At 61.7% G+C, this 18,258-nt stretch overlaps 1 protein-coding gene across 1 annotated transcript; it reads left to right on the top strand.

Moving 5' to 3' along the window:
• Window positions 1-2,946: 2,946 nt before the first annotated feature.
• Window positions 2,947-6,461, top strand: LY6L (lymphocyte antigen 6 family member L). The gene is made up of 3 exons (XM_004697622.1): window positions 2,947-3,034; window positions 3,173-3,286; window positions 6,232-6,461. The coding sequence occupies exons 1-3, from the start codon at window positions 2,947-2,949 to the stop codon at window positions 6,459-6,461; spliced, it is 432 nt and encodes a 143-aa protein (XP_004697679.1).
• Window positions 6,462-18,258: the final 11,797 nt, after the last annotated feature.

Genomic DNA, 18,258 nt, shown 5'->3' with positions numbered 1-18,258 from the left:
CACCCCCAGCTGCTCCCATGTCATCTGATCAGAACCTGGGACAGGGAGAGCAATGAGGGCAAGGGCACCTCTGCTTTGTCCAGAGCAGGGGGACGTGCTCAGGGGCTCACCACTAAGAGGGTGTAAACTGTGGCCCTGCCTGCTCCCCCACCCCCACCCCCTGGCAGCTCTCCCTCGTGTGGTGACATCCTGCCCCCTAGTATCCACCCACACTGCATGGCAACACAGCTGGTCAGCCTGGCTGCGCGATCACTGGCCAGAGACCGTCAGTGAGTGTGGACACCCTGTTCTTCACCAACCCCTCCCCGCACGGACCCTAGCACCCGGGGCATCTGAAAGCAAGCTTTGGGGATGTCAGTATTCGTTCTCCCATCGGCCAAGGATGGCTGCCCACTGTCCTTCCCACCAGTCTGCAGCGGGACGCTCTCTCTGCTTTCCAGAGTCGGGGTGTCCTGTCCCGTGTCCCCCCTCTCAGGGCTCATGGGCTGTGGCTCCGTGGCCCTTGCTCTGTCTCTCGAGAACTGTATCTGTGTCTCATTGTTCCGGAAGGCTGTGCGGGCAGCTTTTGCCACCTGCTCCCTTCGGCCAGCCTGCGTGCTGGTCTCCGTCCCTGGCGTCATGAGCAGCTTGATCTATAATCACGTTATGCTCTTTGACCTTTTCGAAGGCTCGGTTTGTCCACTGCAAACACACCCACCACACAGCAGAACACTTTGTAACTGAACCCTAGGCTAACCGGGTGGCAGATAGAAGCCTTACATTTAAGTCTCAGTCCTGTTGGGCACTGCCGCCCTCCGGGTCCTCGCCGGGGAGAGGGGAGAGAGCAGGAGCTGAGGTCCCCTCTTGGGTCCTCCATCCGACTTCAGTCTCTCTACCGGGCCTTGTATAGGCGTCTTGCTGGGGTTTCTATGCCATTTTGGAAATCCCACCGCATGGCGCCAAAGCGTGATTGGGGCTCCCCAGGGGTGCTGGGGTGTCTGTGATCATGGCTTCTAGACGTCACCTGCACGGGTTGTCCACGTAGATCGGTGAGCCAGTGTTTTCCGCGGCTTTCACTGTAGCCTTCAGTTATTCAAGAGGAGTCTCCTGTGCTGGTAGTTCTGTGGACGGGACCGTGCGGGGTCTCTTTGCCGCATGTCCTCATTGCCCTGGCCTGTGCTGTGTGTGCACATGCTAAGGGTGTGATATGGTGTGTATAGCATGTGTGTGGTAGCATGGCGTATGTGGGGGGTGTATGGTACAGAGTGTGGTGTGGTGTGTGTATGTACTATGCGTGGTGTGTGTATATGCACTGTGTGTGTGGTGAGTGTGTGTGTGGTACGCTATGTTATGTGTGCGTGTGTATGTGTGGTGGTGTGCTGTGTGAGTGTCCTCTGTGAGTGTGCGCTCTGTGCGTGTGGTACAGTGTGTCCTTCTGTGCGTGGCCCTGTAAGTGGGAGCTCAGTGTGCTGCGGCTGGGAGCAGGGTCCAGGTGACCCCTGGTGCATGGCGACCCCATGCTGGTCTTCAGGGGTTTCCTGGGCTGATTTCCATAAGCTGGCTGCCTGGCCTCTCCTGGTCTCCTCCATCTCGAAGTGCCCTGGGGCTGTTCAGTGGTAGCCGGGTCGTGGGCGACTTAGTGGCACTGTGGAACCTGGAGATCCTGCCACGGCCCCTCCGCCCCCGCGCTCTCCTGTGAGCACAGCCCCCTCCCTCACCAAATACCTCTGCGGGGGCAACCCAGCGCAGGGGAGCCCATCTGCCTTTGCAAGTTGGGCAGAGGCAGCTGCCAAAGAGGCACTGCCCCCTGGCAGCACTGATAGGCAGTATTGGGTCAGCCGGGTGGGACCGCTCCTCCAGCCCTGGCCCATCCCAGCAGGGGAGTGAGCATGACCCCTGTGGGCTTTGCAGTACCCCCACCCTATGCCGGAGAACGTGCCTGTGTGGTCGGTGTGCCGTGTGAAGATGATACAATCTGAACACTGAAAGCCAACGCGAGGCCTGGCTGCTCATCCGAGGCGTCCTGGGACACGGTTGACCACGAGCACCGGCGGCGGGGGCGGCGGTGGGGGAGCTGGCTGCACGGCAGGGGGCCACGGCAAGCGCCCGTTGGCCTTGAGCGAGGTACGTCTGGGGTGCTGCTGCCTGGAAGCCATTGCTGCTGATGGGGGGCTCAGTGGTGTGGACAGGCCGGCCGGCTGGGGGCTGCAAGAACAGAGAAGGTGCAGGGTCCCCGGGACTACCCTGTAGCCTCCAGTGAGAGTCTGGACACAGGGAAGTGGGAGCTTCCTGACACCCGGGGGGTGAGGGCATGAGGGCGGGCAGGACTCAGGCAGTGCTGGGAGGCCAGGGAGCTGCCCGCAGGGGGACAGGGCAGAGACACAGGTCCTGGGTGGGGTGCATGGAAGGGCTGCTCTTCTGGAGCTCACGGATGCTCGTCTCCCTGGTTGGGGCTCAGAGGGGACCGGTCCTGGGGAAAGCCCCAAGCCCCAGAACAGAGTCCGATGCCCAGACAGGAGTGGTGGCCCATGGGGCCCAAAGGCGAGTGGGTGGGCATGTGGTGGGACAGTGCTCTGGAAGCCCATCTACCCTGGGGCCCAGGCACGCTGGACCCACCAGACGCCCCTTCCTGGGCTGTGGCACAGGCAGCTCAAGGGGTGGGGAAGGGGGCTGGCGCTCAGTTGCCCCCTCCAGGGTGAGGGCCTGCTTGCTTGGCAGCATGCTGTAGCTGGAGGCACAGCAGCAGTGCTCAGGGACCTAGGGCCCCTGGAGGCCCTTCCCCACACCCGTCCCCTCTCCCCCGGGCTGTTTCAGAGTACAGGAAGGGTGTCCAGGGGCAGAGGATCAGGCAGGGAGCAGGAAGAGAAGGGACTCAGAGTCTGGGGTGGGGGTTGGAGAGGAGGGGCTGGAGGGCACTGTGACAACCTGGCAGGCCCCCCACTGCTCCCTCAGACCCAGTGTGGCATCATGGGGGGCCTGGCTCCAGGCCTGTGGGTCTTGCTCCTATCTGCGGAGTGTGCCTGTGTCTGCGGGGTCAAGATGATGACCAAGTCAGGTAAGGCCGGGCAGGCCCCTGGCAGGGTGGTGGCCCTCAGGCCAGGCAGGTGGGCATGGGGCCCTGGTGGCCCTCGGTCTGTGTGCACGGTGTGTCCGCAGAGCCCTGGCCCTGACCGCAGGCTGTCGCTGCCCACAGAAAACTTGATCTGCTACAAGTGCTTCAAAGTCAGCAGCCCAGAGTTCTGCCACCCCGTGGTGTGCCCGCACAATGACACTGTCTGCATCGCCCATAACACCTTCCTCTACTTAGGTGAGCCGCCAGCCCAGGGAGGGGCAGGGGCTGGGCTCCGGACTGGGCAGGGGACAGAGGAGGGGACAGAGGCTGGACTCCTGATTGGGGAGGGCTGGAGAGGAGACTGAGACTGGACTCCTGATTTGGCAGGGCAGGGGAGGGGACAGGGGCTGGACTCCTGATTGGGCAGGGGACAGAGTCTGAACTTCTGATTGAGCAGGGCAGGGGAGGGGACAGGGGCTAGGCTCCAGACTGGGCAGGGCAGGGGAGGGGTCAGGGGCTGGGCTCTGGACTGGGCAGGGCTGGGCAGGAGACAGAGGCTGGACTCCTGATTGGGCAGGAGACAGAGGCTGGACTCCTGATTGGGCAGGGCAGGGGAGGAGACAGGGGCTGGGCTCCAGCCCTCGGGCTCAGCAGGATGGGGAGGGGGTGTCTTGTGGGCTAGAGGAGGGCCCAGTTCAGCAGTGCCCCCAGAAGCCCCACTGACTGCCTCTGCCGCCAGATCCTTGAGCTCTGGGCCTGGGCCGCCCACTTGTCCGTCTGAAGTGCCAGTCCCTCACTGCCTCGGCCCTGTACACTACTCTCGTGACAGCCAGGCAGACTACCCCCCACCTCACCCCACCCCTGCCATTTGCTGGGTCCGCCCTGGCAGCCAGATACCCAAAAGCAAGATGTTGGGGTTGGTAGCTCGTGGGAGGCCCCTGCTTCCAGCCTCTGGAGGCAGCTGGCGTCCTGGGTGCCCCTCTGGGTGTCACTCTGCTCTCTTCTTCACCCACCAACACCCGTTATCTTAGACGTAAGGTCCTGCCGCCACTTTAGGGTGGCTTCCCCATAACTCATGTCGTCTGGAAGATTCTGCCTCCCCATAAGGCCCATTCTGAGGTCCCAGGTGAATGTGAACTGGGGAGCCAGTCCTGGTGGAGCAGTGGTAGGTGAGGCACGTGCCCCTGTAAAGCCCTGGCATGGGGGCAGCCAGAGGGCAGCCTGCCTGTCCCGCAGGCCCCTGGCAGTCAGGAGGGGGGGTTGCTGACTCCAGAGGTCTTAAAGCTTTAGATGACTGTTATCCAAATGGGACCCAGGCGGGTGCCCTGGGGGCGCTGCGGACACGAGGCCCAAAGGAAGGGCTATTTCAGGTGGAGGGTCTGCCAGGTGCATGCAGGGGCTTGCCGTCAAAGGCACTGCCCTCGCCTGCCCAGACGGCCATGCACCAGGGCCGCTGCTCCAAGCCCGGGCTTGGGGACATTTTGCCTCGGAGCCTCATCTTGAAGGCACAGGGGAGCGGCCCTGCCCCCGCGGGGTCTGTGAGGCTTGGACGCAGGAAGCCAGCTGGGAAGAGATGGAGAAGTCAGGCCTGGGAACCGGTGGAGGTGGGTCTCTGTCTGGGGGGGTCCTGTCTGCCCCGCCCCCACCCACCCCCAGAGCTGCCCCCTCCGGGTCCTACTGGCTTCTGCCCCTGAGGCCTCGGGAACACAGCAACGTGCGGTCTCCCAATGTTGACCGGGTGACAAGTTTCAAGTCTCACTGCCATGGAGTCGACGCCAGCTCCCAGCAACCCGAGGACAGGTGGAGCCGCCCCACGGGCTCCTGAGCCTGTGACTCCGTGCTGGAGTGGCTGGGAGTTTAGAACTGCCGACCAGTGTAACCACTCTGCCAACTTAGTGGCCTGGGACTAAGGCCCAGCCATCCCCGTGGCCAACGTAGGTGTGACTGCCCCTGCGGTGCTCCAGAAAGTGCTTTTCCCGCCAGAGGGTGAGCCCATGCTCAGGGCCCCCTTTGTTGGAGGAGCCACGCGCGTGTGAGTGCACGGACACATGTGCACACACATGCACACACGCTCGTGCACACGCGCACACACATACACATGTATACACACCCGCGCGTGCACATGCACACACACGTGGGTGCACACACACACACACGCACATGCATGCACACATGCACGCACTCTTCTCATGGAGTCACCTGGCACCAGGTGGCTGCTTTGCTCTGACCACTAGACCCTCCTTCCTCGGTGTCCTCTGACCACAGCCCTTCCCCTTGGGGTGGGGGTGCACTGTTTCTCCACCAGGGGGGTGGGGTGGGCTGAGGGAGGATGTCCAGCCCCTGGGGAGGATACTGGACTCCCGGGAAAGGCCACCACACTGGACACTGGGAGGGCCCTTTGTCTGCCTTCATGTTTTGTGCGCTGTGGGTCTGTGGTAGCAGACCCCTCCCTGTTGGAGGGTGCCTGGCCCTGAGCACTGAGGAGGGAGAGCTCAGGGAGCCCCATGGGGGCTGCAGCTGGTCCCTCCCAACACGTTCTGTGAGCCCAGGGGGCCCATTCCAGTTCTAAATCTAGACTGTCCCGAAGGCTGCCGAGACATGGTGGGACACAGCCTTCTGAAGGTGACATAACGCGTTCCAACAGCAGAGCCCAGCACATCACCGTGTGATGCTGCAGCGCTAGGCTGCTAACCAGAGGTCGGCAGTTCAAACCCACCAGCTGCTTCCCGGTGCTTGCTCCTGGAAAAGGGACAGCTGGTCTGCTCTAGGTGGGAGAGTCTGGACACTCCACAGCCAGAGCCAGGACATGGATGTGACCTAGCACGATACAGTGTAGCACAAGGGTAGCAGGGCAGTGCTGAGAACAAGATAACACACCAGGACCTGCAACATTGTAGCATAATGCAGCACAGCTGCAGCACTGTGACACTGGAGCTTTCCTGGGCCGGCCCCCACTGTGGGTCAGGGGTCAGCACATCCTTAGGGGAATGGTACAGAGACATGAGACCTGGGGCCAGCAGCAAGGTTCCCTGAACACGGCCCATGCTGGTTCTGTATGCCACCCCTACCTTGGCTGGCAGGTGCTGGCAGCCCTGGGGTCCCACCTTGGCTAACAGCAGACCGGCAGCACCCCTGGTGGGCCCAGCCCCAGCCCTGCCTGCAGCGACCTCGCAGGGCCCCTGGCCTGCTCTCCCCGACAGGAGAGCACACGGTGAGGAAGGTCAGTAAGCGCTGCGCACCCAGGTGCCCCAACGGCAACAACCAACAGGAGTGGGAGCTTCAGAAGAGGGTCACCGTCCGTCTCACCAGGAAGTGCTGCTCCCAGAGCTACTGCAACAGGGCACCGGCCGCGGCCGCCACGGCCCTGTGGGTCCTGCCCCAGGTGCGGCTGCCCCTCTGGGCCCTGCTGCCCCTCTGGGCCCTGCACTGAGCACCCAATTGGCCCCACCTGCCACCGGCTGTCCTTGGGCCTGTGTGCACAAAGCAGCGTGTCCTGCTGCGGTCTCACTCTGCCCGGCACCCTTGCAGGTGGGACCCCGGCTCCCCTCTCTCCAGAAACAATAAATGCCCCCTGACCTGACCTGCACCTCGGCTTCGGCTCCTTTGACTCCACTCTTCGGCAGCTCGTAGCAAAGGTCTCGGTCTTGGGTGACCTTGGGGGTCAGGTCTGTAGAGCGCTGTCACTGGGCCATGGTCAGGCCCAGGAGGCATGCTGTGCCCACAGCCGGCGGGTGCTGGGTGAGCAGAGCTCCTCCGCCGGGACTCGGGCTCTCAGAGGTGTGGCAACTGCACACTCTGGGGGGATGGTGACGCTGGCTGCGGAGGGTGGTGTCCCAGGGGCTTGGGGAGAGGATGAGGAAGGAGCAGGCGCTGAGAACTGAAGGGCTGTGGGCGAAGTGGCCCTCGCCTGGCCTGGGCAGCTCTGTGGTGAGGGGCCGGGGGCACCAGGGGGCGTTGCAGCAGTAGGAGCTGGATGGAGAGCCACTCGGTGTGCGGAGGATGGAGGCAGTGTCACCGCGCCGCCCTCACACCCCAGCCTGTCATCATCCCCCCATGGACCGTGTGGACTGGCCAGCCTTCTGGCTGCTCCGGCCGGGGCTTGAGCCCTGGCCTCCCTCAGGGGATCCCCAAGTGTCTGGACCCCCAACCAGCGCCATACTTGTGAATGATCATGCTGAGTTCCAAGCCCCCCCTGTGTGGGCAGCCACAGTGTGGCGTCACCTCCCGTGCAGCCTGCTGCTGCTCTGGGGCCCAGGAACTGAGACTAGCACCCAGGAGGCGCCTCTTGGGCAGGATGTCAGGGGGCCCAGCAGAAAGAACGGGGGGTGGGGGGGCGCTCTTGGGAAATGTGAGAGGGCTTCGAAAGCTTCTGAGAGACAATCCATTCTCTCCACTCCATTTTCCCCTGAATGCTTGAAGACACTGGTTCACTAAGACCTGGGCAGTCCCCAAGGGGGCCAGGCGCCACCACCCCACCCCAGTCCCCCTCTGTGCCAGTCTGGGTGTGTCAGGGAAATCAGCCGCTAACACACCATCAGGGGTCTGGTTGGCACAATTGTACAGCAATAATAAGTAAAGATTACAGTAAAGTCATCAAGAGCATGAGAGATAGAAGAGAGATTGAAATCATGGAATCAGACACATTTCACGGTAGCTCAGCCTCACTTGGTGGTCCACGTGGAGAGAGAGAGATTTACTGCTAATCATGGCTTATATATTCTTTGGGGACATGCAAGCCCCCTAATTACAGGTGAAGACATACATCACAGGAAAGGTTTGTGCTATAGGTAATACAGTAATGGAAGGGGGGGGTGATCGAGGGGTACATACGCTAAAGGAAGAGGAGGGATTGGGAGTATACATGTGACAAGATGGGCGGACCCTAGATTCAGGATGGCGGTCTATCATCGATTGCCCTGGAGCTGGAGACTTTATTTAGCCTCAGCTTTCAGGGGAAGCCCTCCACTGACCCTCACAGCAGGGAGTGAGCCTTGCCTATTGTGGTAGAAACAGTGGTGTCTGCTTGCTCTGGATGGCTGGAGTCTTCCGGGAGATAGCTTGACAATCATTTACCATTAGTTGCAAGCGGAGTCCTGAGTCTAACATATATTTGGGGGAGATGACTTGGGAGAAACCTTTCTGTTTCCCGCATGGGTGGACTAGAGAAACAAAGTCAGAGGCACTCATACGGGCCTAAGAAAGAATGTGTATGAAGAGAACATCCCAGCCCAGTCCAGGTCAAGTCCATACATCTGATAGTAGTCCATATGTCTGATGCCAGTCTAGGAAGTCTCCTTCAGACTCACACAGCACATGCAATGACGCCTGATGCAGGAAGGTCACAGGCCGGTGGGTGGAATGTCTTGTGGATCCGGTGGCAGTGGAGGCATCTCAGTGCTGGCAGGAGTCTCCACGTGGCTCCTCCAGCCCCAGGGCTCTGGCTCCATGAGCCTAGCACAGCTGGCTTGTCAGCAGGACAACAAGCATAGAGATTGTGTGTCTGGGCTCCAGTGAGCTATTTATCACCCTCGCACCTCCAGAAATGAGGTCATCACGCTGGGACCTGATCAATAGGCTGGAATCCACCTCTTCACCAGTTGACAGATCATGTAACTACCATGCCCTCCTTAAAGGTGCACGTCTTCACGAGTCTAGGACCTCAGTCCCCCTTCTGGACAGGACACGGAGGACCGCAGGACCTTCCACAATGGCTTCTCTGCGGCTGAGTCACCTCGCTGACCAATCGGCAAAGGAATGCTCACCAGGGAGGGTCCACTGAGGCTGCAGGGGCCACGGGAAGGGTTGACCATTGAGACTGAGCAGATGGAGAGCAAGTGGGAAAGGGGTGCCCGTTGGCCCCTCATCTTGGGGGCCTTAGACACAGGGCCCAGGAGGGTTTCTGAGGACCCTCTGGGCAAGCTGGACCTCTGCCCGTTGGGCTCGCAGTCGAGCCTCTGTAGAAATGAGCTACAGGCACCGGTGCCCACTGACCTGGTTGACCAGGGCCTTTGGAGACCCCTCTGCGTCCACACCAGGCCCTTGAGAAGGCAGCCACCTGCTCAGCCACACTGACCCACCGCCCAGCCTCTGCCTCACAGCTGCTCTACTGGCCCCAGTGCCACCTGCCGTCGCTTGTGGGCGCAGACACCTCCAGACTTAGTCCACGCCTCAGATAGTGGGCGGTGCTGCTCTTCCCTGTCTGAGCGTCTGGCCTGCCCCCCAGGATCTCCACGGGCTTCTGCTGGCCGGGCAGTTACTGCTTTGGCTGTAAGAGGCCGGCCAGCTCATCGTGGGAGGTTCTGCTCCAGCCAAGCCGGCTGGGGCGGGATGGGCATTGGAGTGCTCAGAGCCAGTGCGCCATCGGCGGGCGCTCGGACTCCAATCCAACCCTTCCCTGCCCACGCTGACAATGGACCGGGCCATGACCCTCTTCCCTAGCGGTGGGCCAGGGGGACCTTTCTCCCAAACGCTAGGGGCAGCACATCCGCCGACTCGCTGCCCTTTCCTGACAGGTACTCACTGCCACAGAGCCAACGCTGACTCACGGTGCCCCCTGTGGGTCTGCTGCCCATGGAATAGGTGTGACTCACTGCCCCTCCTCTGTCCTTGCCCCTCCAGTGTGGTCATTGGCATCAGCTGGTGTCTGTGTCATGCTTTCCAGGTGGCAAATCTGGTGTGTGCCCAGGGGTTGGCAGTGTGACACACACACACACACACACACCCCACCCATGCTGCGTAAGAAAGCCCTGGAGAATCGTGTTCGTGGACAAAGGGGGTGGTGGTGGTGGTGGTTGCCCTGGAGCTGCCTCTGACCCTGGGTGACCCCGTGCGACACAGCAGAGCTGGCCCTTGGGCCTGCAGGCTGAGGTCTCTTGGAGGCAGATGGCCAGGCATGACTGCACCAGGGGGTCGCCTCTGTGCGGTGGTGGCATCTGCTGGCGTCTAGGCCAGAGCCTCCTCATCCTGACCCCATGTGGCTGTGCCCCTGCCCCATGTTGTTTCCCCGGCTGCGGCAGGTGGCAGGTGGCAGCCCTACCCTTCACCACCAGCAGGGCCTCCTCCTGGAAAGACACCAGCTGAGGGGTCAGGAAGCAGAGCGGCTCAGTAACGTGGGGCCACCAAGCCTGGGGCTGGACAGGCTGACACACAGTGGGGTTTTAAAGGGACATCCTAGTTCCTGGGCTGTGTGTGCAGCATTTAATGGGTGTGGGACCACGCTCCTACTGCGGGCTGCACAGGCGAGGAGTCAGCTTGGCGCCTGCAGCCCACCACCGGTCTCTGCGAGCATTTGAGGAGGGGCAGTGGCTCCGGCCCTGTCTGAGGCCCTGAGACTCCCAGTGTATGCGTGGTGACAGCAACAGCACCGCGGCGTGGGGATGTGATTCGTCAATTCCCACTCAGCAGCAGAGAAGACCCCATGCCTCTCCTTCCTTGTGACTTGTTCCCAAACAAATGGCTTGAAAGTCAGGGGACGAGGCCTTCCAGGTCAACAAGCCCTTGAAGAGGCGATAACATCTGGACACGCAGTGACCAGGCCCTGGAGCTGGAAGTTTCCGTCTGGGAGTTGACTCATCCCCAGAGGGCCTGTGGCAGGTGGGGGGTCACTCACCACCCAGAGCTGGAGCCAGGGGCCTGCCGGCCACTTAGCTGTTGGACCATGACTACGATGTACAAACTGTTCCCTCTCGCTCTGGGCCTGTCCCATCTGACCTGCCAGGCAGGGCCTGTCACATGAAGGGAAGGAGGTAGCAGAGCCAGGTGGGTGGGCCCAGGTGGCAAGGCAGGTGCCCATCCCGTGGCTGCCACTCTGGACTGCTAGCTCATGAGCCCCCAGAGCCGTCCTGAAGCAGCCCCAGCAGCGGCCCCTATGGCCAGCTCAGGTCTGAGATGGGGGGGCGGGGGCCAGGAAGAGCCCTGGAGGGTGGGTCCGGGCCAGTCTAGAGAGGGGGCAAAGATCCAAGGGTCTGAAGAGCAGATACAAAGGTTTGTGTCCTGGGGGGTGAAGAGACTCCTCCAGCTGCGAGGAAGGGATCCAGGTGAGGGCTCTATCTCTGTCCCCCACCCCCTCAGGCCCAGTTGTCCTCATCATGAGTCTGGTGGTCCTGGCCCTGGTCCTGTGGGCCCCCCTGGTGTGTGCAGACCCTGGTGAGGCTGAGGGGTGCAGTGGGCATCAGGCTTAGGAAAGGCTATGGGGGTGCCCCTGGTGGGAGCGGTTTGCTCGGGGTGGGGGTACGCTTGGGAGCCAGATGGCACGCAGCCTGCTGTGATGTAGCCCCTACCCTCAGTCAGCCCCTTGGAATGCTACCAATGCATCAAGGCCAGCAACAACTCCGCCTGCAAGGTGAGCCGGTGTGGCGCTCAGGACACCACCTGCTTCACCTACCATGTGGAAGGCAAAATCGGTGAGCCCCTGGGGTCCCTGCCTGATCACTGTGGGGTGCTTCTCGGGCCCTGCCCCTGGGCCCAGACCCTCCGGGGGCCCTTCCGTGACCACGCTCTCCCTCAGGGATGGTGGACACCACCCAGATCACCAAGGGCTGCACGTCCGTGTGCAACATGAGCCCATCGCCCAGCTGGAGTGACATCCCCGTCAACCACATGCTCAGCATCGAGGCCAAGTGCTGCTCCCTGCACCTGTGCAACCGGGCCGCTGCCCCCCGCAGCCTGTGCCTGCTGCTCGGCCTGGGGCTCGGTCTCCTCCCGGCCCTGCCCTAGGGCCCTCCCTGACCCCCTGGTTCCTAAGCCCTGCCCTACGGCCCTCCCTGACCCCCTGGTTCCTAAGCTCTGCCCTAGGGCCCTCCCTGACCCCCTGGTTCCCTGAGCTCTGCCCTTGGGCCCTCCCTGATCCCCCTGGTCCTTAACCCTGGCCTAGGGCCCTTCCTGACCCCCTGACACCCCAGCCCTGCCCTAGGACCCTCCATGATCCCCCCCAGCCCTGCCTTAGGACCCTCCCTGACCCCTCTGACCCCCAGCCTTTCCCTAGGGCCCTTCCTGACCCCCCACCCTCCATCCCTGCCCTAGGATCCTCCCTGACCCCCCAGCCCTGCCCTAGGACCCTCCCTGACCCCCCTGCTCCCCCCAAGCCATGCTGTAGGACCCCAAGGCCCTGTTATGAGGACCCTCCCCAAGACCTTCAGTCAGGTTGGCTCAGACCTGCCTAGACACACACCCCTAGGCCCCTCCTCAGGCTCTACACTGAGGACCCCCAAGACCTGGAATGAGTATCCCCCAAACCCCATCCCAGACTCATGTGAAGAAGACCCCCCTCCAGATCTGCCTGAGGACCCCCAGGCCCCCAGATCCCCAGATCAACTACCTAAAGACAGTCCACACCCTCTCCCCACCTGCCTGGGGAGGGGCCTGCCCCCCCCCCAGAGCTGCCCACCTCTTCTTCTCTCCCAGGGTCCTGAGGGTCCCCAGCCTTCCACCATCAGTAACCAGACCAATAAAGCATGAATCAAGACTGAGCCCTGGTCAGGAGGTGGGGCCGGCGGGCAGTGTGGGGACACGGAGCCTGCAGCTTGCCCACCAGCCCTGCCAGGAGGCCGTGTGGCCCTGAAGGACTGGGCCAAGCACCCCTCGAGCCTTGGCGTGGGGCTGAGATCGAGCAGAGCTCTCTATACAGATGGCGCCTGGGGACAAGGCCTCCATCAGCCCACCGCCAGGAGGGCCCCCAGGGGCTTCTGTCCAGGGCAGAGCCAACATGGGCAATCTGGACGGAGCCCCTAGGGTTACCCACCCTTCAGGCCAGAGGGGTGGGGGCTCTCTGCCATCGAGTCAGTGCTGACTCAGAGCAACCCCCTGTGGGTTTCTGAGACCCTAACTGGTTCCGGGAATGGAAAGCCCAAAACACCTGGTGTGCAAAGGGGTGGGGAAGTTCAGGGCATGGAAACCACCTCCCAGACCCAGAGGGGGTCTGGGGAGGCAGGGGAGTCTGTCCCTGCAGAGGCCACCATCTCCCTCCTTCACTGTCTGCAGGGCGGGGCCTCCACCGGGCCTTGGGGGGAGGGCACGGGCCTGCTGGGCAGTGAGCCTCAGGGACAGCCGGCAGCCGAATCTATCATGGGGCCATCCGTCCACACAGAGGTGCGGGCTGACCCTGACCGCACGTGCATGGCCCGTCTGACCATCAAACCCACGTCACCTCTGGCGAGGGAGACAGGAATCAGGTGTGTGCGTGCAGGTGTGCGTGGGGTGCCCTCATGTGGAGCTAGAGACTCCCTGTACCCGCAGAGGCATCCCTGGGCTCCCCAATGGCTTCCTCCCAGCAGCCCCCTCCTGCTGACCCCTCCTCCACTGAGGTCCTGGGCCCTTCACACTCCTGTAAACTCCCCTTTTGTCCAACTGCAGAGCCCCTCACCCCACCTCATGATACCCAGAGCCTCACCATATCCTACACACACCACACTGACCACGGGTCCAGGACTGACCACAGGTCCAGGGTTGACCCAGAGCCAAGACCAGGGTCCTCCACAGGACCAGAGTAAGGCTGACCACCGGGACAGGACTGACCACGGAGCCAGGAGCAGAGCTGACCACAGGACCAAGGCTTCCCACAGGTCAAGGTCTTCTGAGGACAAATCAAAAAAGGATTGCTACAAAATCACGGAAAACTCTTTTAAACAAAAATGCCCAAATGGGAGCCCATCATCTGTCTACACATTAGCCCCACCCCTGCAGCCCCCACCCCCACACCATCTGCACCCCATCACAGTAGCAGTGTGGGGCTCCCGGGGGACTTCAGACCTTGGGACTGTTCTCTGAGTTTGGGGAACAGAGAGAAGCCAGGGGACGGTTGGGGCTGGGGGGGACAGGGCAGGTCTCCCACAAAAGTCTCCTCAGACCATCTTGAGCTGTCACCCCTTGTTCCTTCCTAAACTGCTTCACTTGCGTGTGTGGCCTGTGAGCTCTGCGTGGTCATGCAGCGGACCATGGACCCAGACAGCTGAGAAGTAGAGCAGGCAGGGGGAGGGGCGTCAGCTGTCCAGATGATGACAGCATTGGGGGTAGGGGGCCCCCTTTCATGGGCACTGGCCCTAGGCTGGTGGGGATTCTCAGTACCTCCCAGTATGCCAGACAGGCTCTGACACTGTGACTGGTGTGTGGTGGTCGTGGGGGAACATCGAGCCTGTTCTAATCCACAGCAACCCCACAGACACAGGTCTGGCATTATCCTCACACGATGGTGCTGTCTGTCCATGTCACTGGGGTCTTCCTCCTTGTCACCACCCTCTGCTTGACCAAATATGACTGCCTTATCCGGGTCATCCCTCCTGATGACCCATCCAGAGTCCCTGAGACCAAGTCTTGCTATCCTCGCTTCTAAGGGTGTCCGGGCTGAACCGAGACAGGAAACAGCCATGGAAACACCAGTCTACACACCCCGTTAACACGAAACACAAACTCACAGCATCGGGGAAGCTCCGACTCGTAGTGGGCCTGCAGGACAGAGCAGAACACAGGAGGCCACCAGCAGTCCTTGCAGAATCCTGCTGCCTGCAGCTCCAAATGGTGCCTATGCGAGGCCCCAGTGACTGGAGAAATGCATCCAGTGATGTTCACATGTGCGTGAGAAAGAGCTCTCTATCTCTATATTTATCTATCTATCTGTATGTATATATGTATGTATGTATGTATAAGATCTATAGCTATCTATCAGCTATCTATGTGCATATCTATCAATCTATCTATGTAGATCTACAGTATATCTATCTATATGTATGTATAAGACTCTATATCTATCATCTACCTATATATGTATAAGGATCTATATCTGTCTATATATGTATATGTATAAGGATCTATATCTAGCTATCTATTTATATGTATAAGGCTCTATATCTATATCGATCTATCATCGATCTATCTCCAGCCCAGTCCAACTCAGGTCCCTCAGTCCTCCTTCAGACTCAGGCAGCCGCGTGCAAAGGAGCAGAATGCAGGCAGAACACAGCCAGCAAGTGCAGAGTTGGGCAGAGCCAAGGTGAGTGGGTGGGGGGAACATGGCCACAAAGCCCCCCCGCAGGAGGGTGAAGGGGCAGAGACAGGGCGGTACCAGGGTCCTCCTTATGACAAGGCCTGATTGGCACATTGGATTCCACCCCTCCACTTCATGCCCCTTCAAGTTGACCTACAATCATCTAAGGACCGCCAGGTGACTGGTGGCTAGGGGCTGGTGGGACCCCGAGAAGATGGCCCCCGGGTCGCTGGACCCACCTCTGTGTTAGAACAATCACCTAGAAGCCATGCAGCGGGCAGCACTTGCCCAGGACTGTGGGCAGAGGGTAGGAAGGCAGGTGAGGGGCTTCTGCCAGGTGGCATGAGAGATGTCCACCGAGGGGCCTGAGGGGCCTGCGCTGAAAGAACCGGGTGACCACGAAGACCATGGTCTGCTCGCGGAACCTGCTCCGAATTCACAACTGTTTAAAAGGTTGTTCGCTGCAGAATCATAGAGACCTGTATCATAAAAAAATGCCGAAGTGTGCAGCTGTGGTTCCCCCCAAGCCTGCGTCTGAAATGGGTGCTCCCTGCCAAGAACTCTGGGCTTCCGTGGATGTCCTCCAAGCGCGGTTCTGGGCCGAAGAATGCGCACCGGCTCTGGGCAACGCCAAAGGTCCCTGTGCCCCGGCTGGCAACCAAAGGCGAGGGCTTCAAAGCCCCCGGGGACACCCCCGCCCTACCTGCAGGATGGGGATCTACCTGCATGGGGGTAGGGGGTCGCAGGCCGGGAGACTGGGGCTGCAGTTCCTCTCTTGGCCACAGGGGGCCCCGTTGGGAGCCGCAGGCTGCGTGCTTCGTTTCGCTCCTCTGCTGGGGGCTTCGGCTTCGGCCTGCCCCCGCGCTGCCCACACCCCTACCCGGCGTCCGCCTCGGTCCGCTGGTGAGGGGCTCCCACTCAGCTGCCTTGGACTTGCCCTGTGCCCCTCCAGGTCCCTTCAAGAAGCCGTATATGACCTCTGCAACCCCTGCAGCGAGGCCAGGCCAGCGTCCCCGCCTGGGACAGCGTGGCCACCCGCCTGGCCCCACCCCGACCGCGGGGCAGTGGAGTGGCTGTCACTAGAGTGGTGCGCGCCCCGAGAATCAGGGGCGGCAGCTGGCCTCCCTGCCGTGGTCAGGGGCACCCGGCCGCTCCTGGACCACGTGCCCTCGGTGGCCTGGCTGGCTTTCAGCGGATGGCTCTCGGACAGTGCCCGGCTCGGGGCGGCCACCCGGGGCGGCCCGGGAGAGGCGGGTAGGTCTGACCTCAGAGTGCGTCCGGCCACGCTTCTTCACGGGATGTCTTCACCACGCTGGTGGGCTATGAGACCCCCCAGCAGCTCTGAGGGAGAACGATGAAGCTGCGTGCCCCATCTTGGAGCCCCAAGCCAGTTGCTCTGAACCAGGACTTGCTGGGCGGGGGGCGGGGCTGGTGGGACCCCGAGAAGATGGGGGGTGTTGCTCTCGGCTCTCGGGGTATGAAATGGCAGCATTTGAAACGTGTGTGAACTGCACACACAGAGACTCCGAAGGAGCCGGGCGCACGGCACCGCCAGGACAGCTGCGGGACTCCAGAGGCCATCCGACTGGCTCTGTGTACAAAACGCTGTCCCCGGGGGCACCTCGGCTGGAGGCCACCGCCTGTGTCGGCCAAGAAGTGTGCCCCGACCCCCCACCCCGGAGGAAGAGCTGCCCGGCCCAGGAACGGCCAACTGAGCAAAAGGGACAGAAAGGCCAAGGTGCGGCACTGCAGGGTCCCCAGAAGAGGCCCGCTCTTAAGAGCTCTGGCCACACACAGGTGGGGCCCCGTTCCTCTGCTGCCCTCTGACGCCTGGGGGAGCGTGTGCCATCCCCACTCCCCACCCCTCACCCCGGACCCGAGTCCCTTCTGAAAAAGCAGCAGGAAAACCTATGAAGTCCTGGGAGCCGGCCAACGCACGATGCCCCAGGCTGCAGGCCCACTCTGGGAAGGAAGGCTTGCTAAGCCACGTGGTCATGCCCCAGGGCTCACGGGGAACCGCTGGGGAGACCCTGCTGACCCCTGCAAAGAAGCGGACACAGAGACGGCCCTCCGTTGGCCAGAGGGGCTGAGGGACTTCCAGCACAGCAAGTGCCAGCGTGCAGTGTGGGCGGGTCTCTGTGGGATGCTTGGCTGTGGAAGGAGATCTGGTGGGGCCTCAGGTGAAGTGTTTGGCAGTTCAAACCCACCAGCCACTTCTTGGGAGCTCGATGGGGCTGCCTGCTGCTGTAGAGCCCACAGCCCCCAAATGATGGAGCAGCGGGCGCCTGTCCTACAGGGTCTCCGTGAGTCACAGCCCACTTCGTGGGCAGCGGACTGGGTGGTCACAGCATTGAGGCTCTGCAGGGTGCCCTTCTCAGCCACCCCTCCCCCTCGATGGAGGCTGCCCCCTACTGTGAGAATGGACTCAGTCAAAGTGGAGCGGGTGCTGACTCACATTGATCCTACAGGAGAGCAGAGAACTGCCCCTGGGGACATCTGAGCTTGTCACTCTTCCTGGGAGTGGACAGCTTTGTCTGCGCCCTGTCGAGGGGGCAGGGCGATGACGCAGGCCTGAGCAGCATTGTGCATGGGGCCCTGCTCCGTCGCGGGGGTGCGCAGGCCGTCCAGCAGAGGACGAGCCCAGGAGGGCTGGGGGCCTCTCGAGGTAAGCTCCAGCATGCTAGCTGGCAGGTGGCAGCAGGGTTCTTTCTGCCCAGCTTGCGGGGCAGCCAAGGCTGGTATGCCCATCACCATCACTGAAGGAGGGGGGTTATTCTGACAACCACCCCAGGAGGAGAGAGTACTTGGGGGAGGGGACATCGAGCCCTCTGAGGACATGACCTCTTTGAGAATGGAATGGACAGAAGGAGGGACAGCAGGGCCTGTGGAAAGTACACGCACAATCAAAGGCTCCTGCCAACCCAGACGACCCCCCATGTGGGGGGAGCAGAGGCTTCAGGTCAGGTCTGTCCCTTGGCACCTGGCCCCAGGTCCACGGCGTCCAGCACAGCGCCCTGTGCACTAGGGTCTGTCTGTGCAAAGGAGGAGACAACTGAGGGCTGGCCACTGAGTCTGTCCTCAAGACAAGAGCCCAGGCTGTGAGGGACCCGGGCTGGGAGCACTTTTGCCATCACCAGTGCTCTGAAGGACAGACCTGCCTTCCTAGGCTGTCCCCTTCACGCGGATGGCGAGGACTGCCCGGCCTCTCTGCACAGAGCCTGGGAGACTGTCCCCTTCACGGGGATGGAGC

This window comes from Echinops telfairi, unplaced genomic scaffold (genome assembly GCF_000313985.2).
Source record: "Echinops telfairi isolate 266 unplaced genomic scaffold, ASM31398v2 ScPeMD7_1;HRSCAF=3_0, whole genome shotgun sequence".
Classification (NCBI taxonomy): domain Eukaryota; kingdom Metazoa; phylum Chordata; class Mammalia; order Afrosoricida; family Tenrecidae; genus Echinops; species Echinops telfairi.
This window is presented reverse-complemented; position numbering and strand designations above follow the sequence as displayed.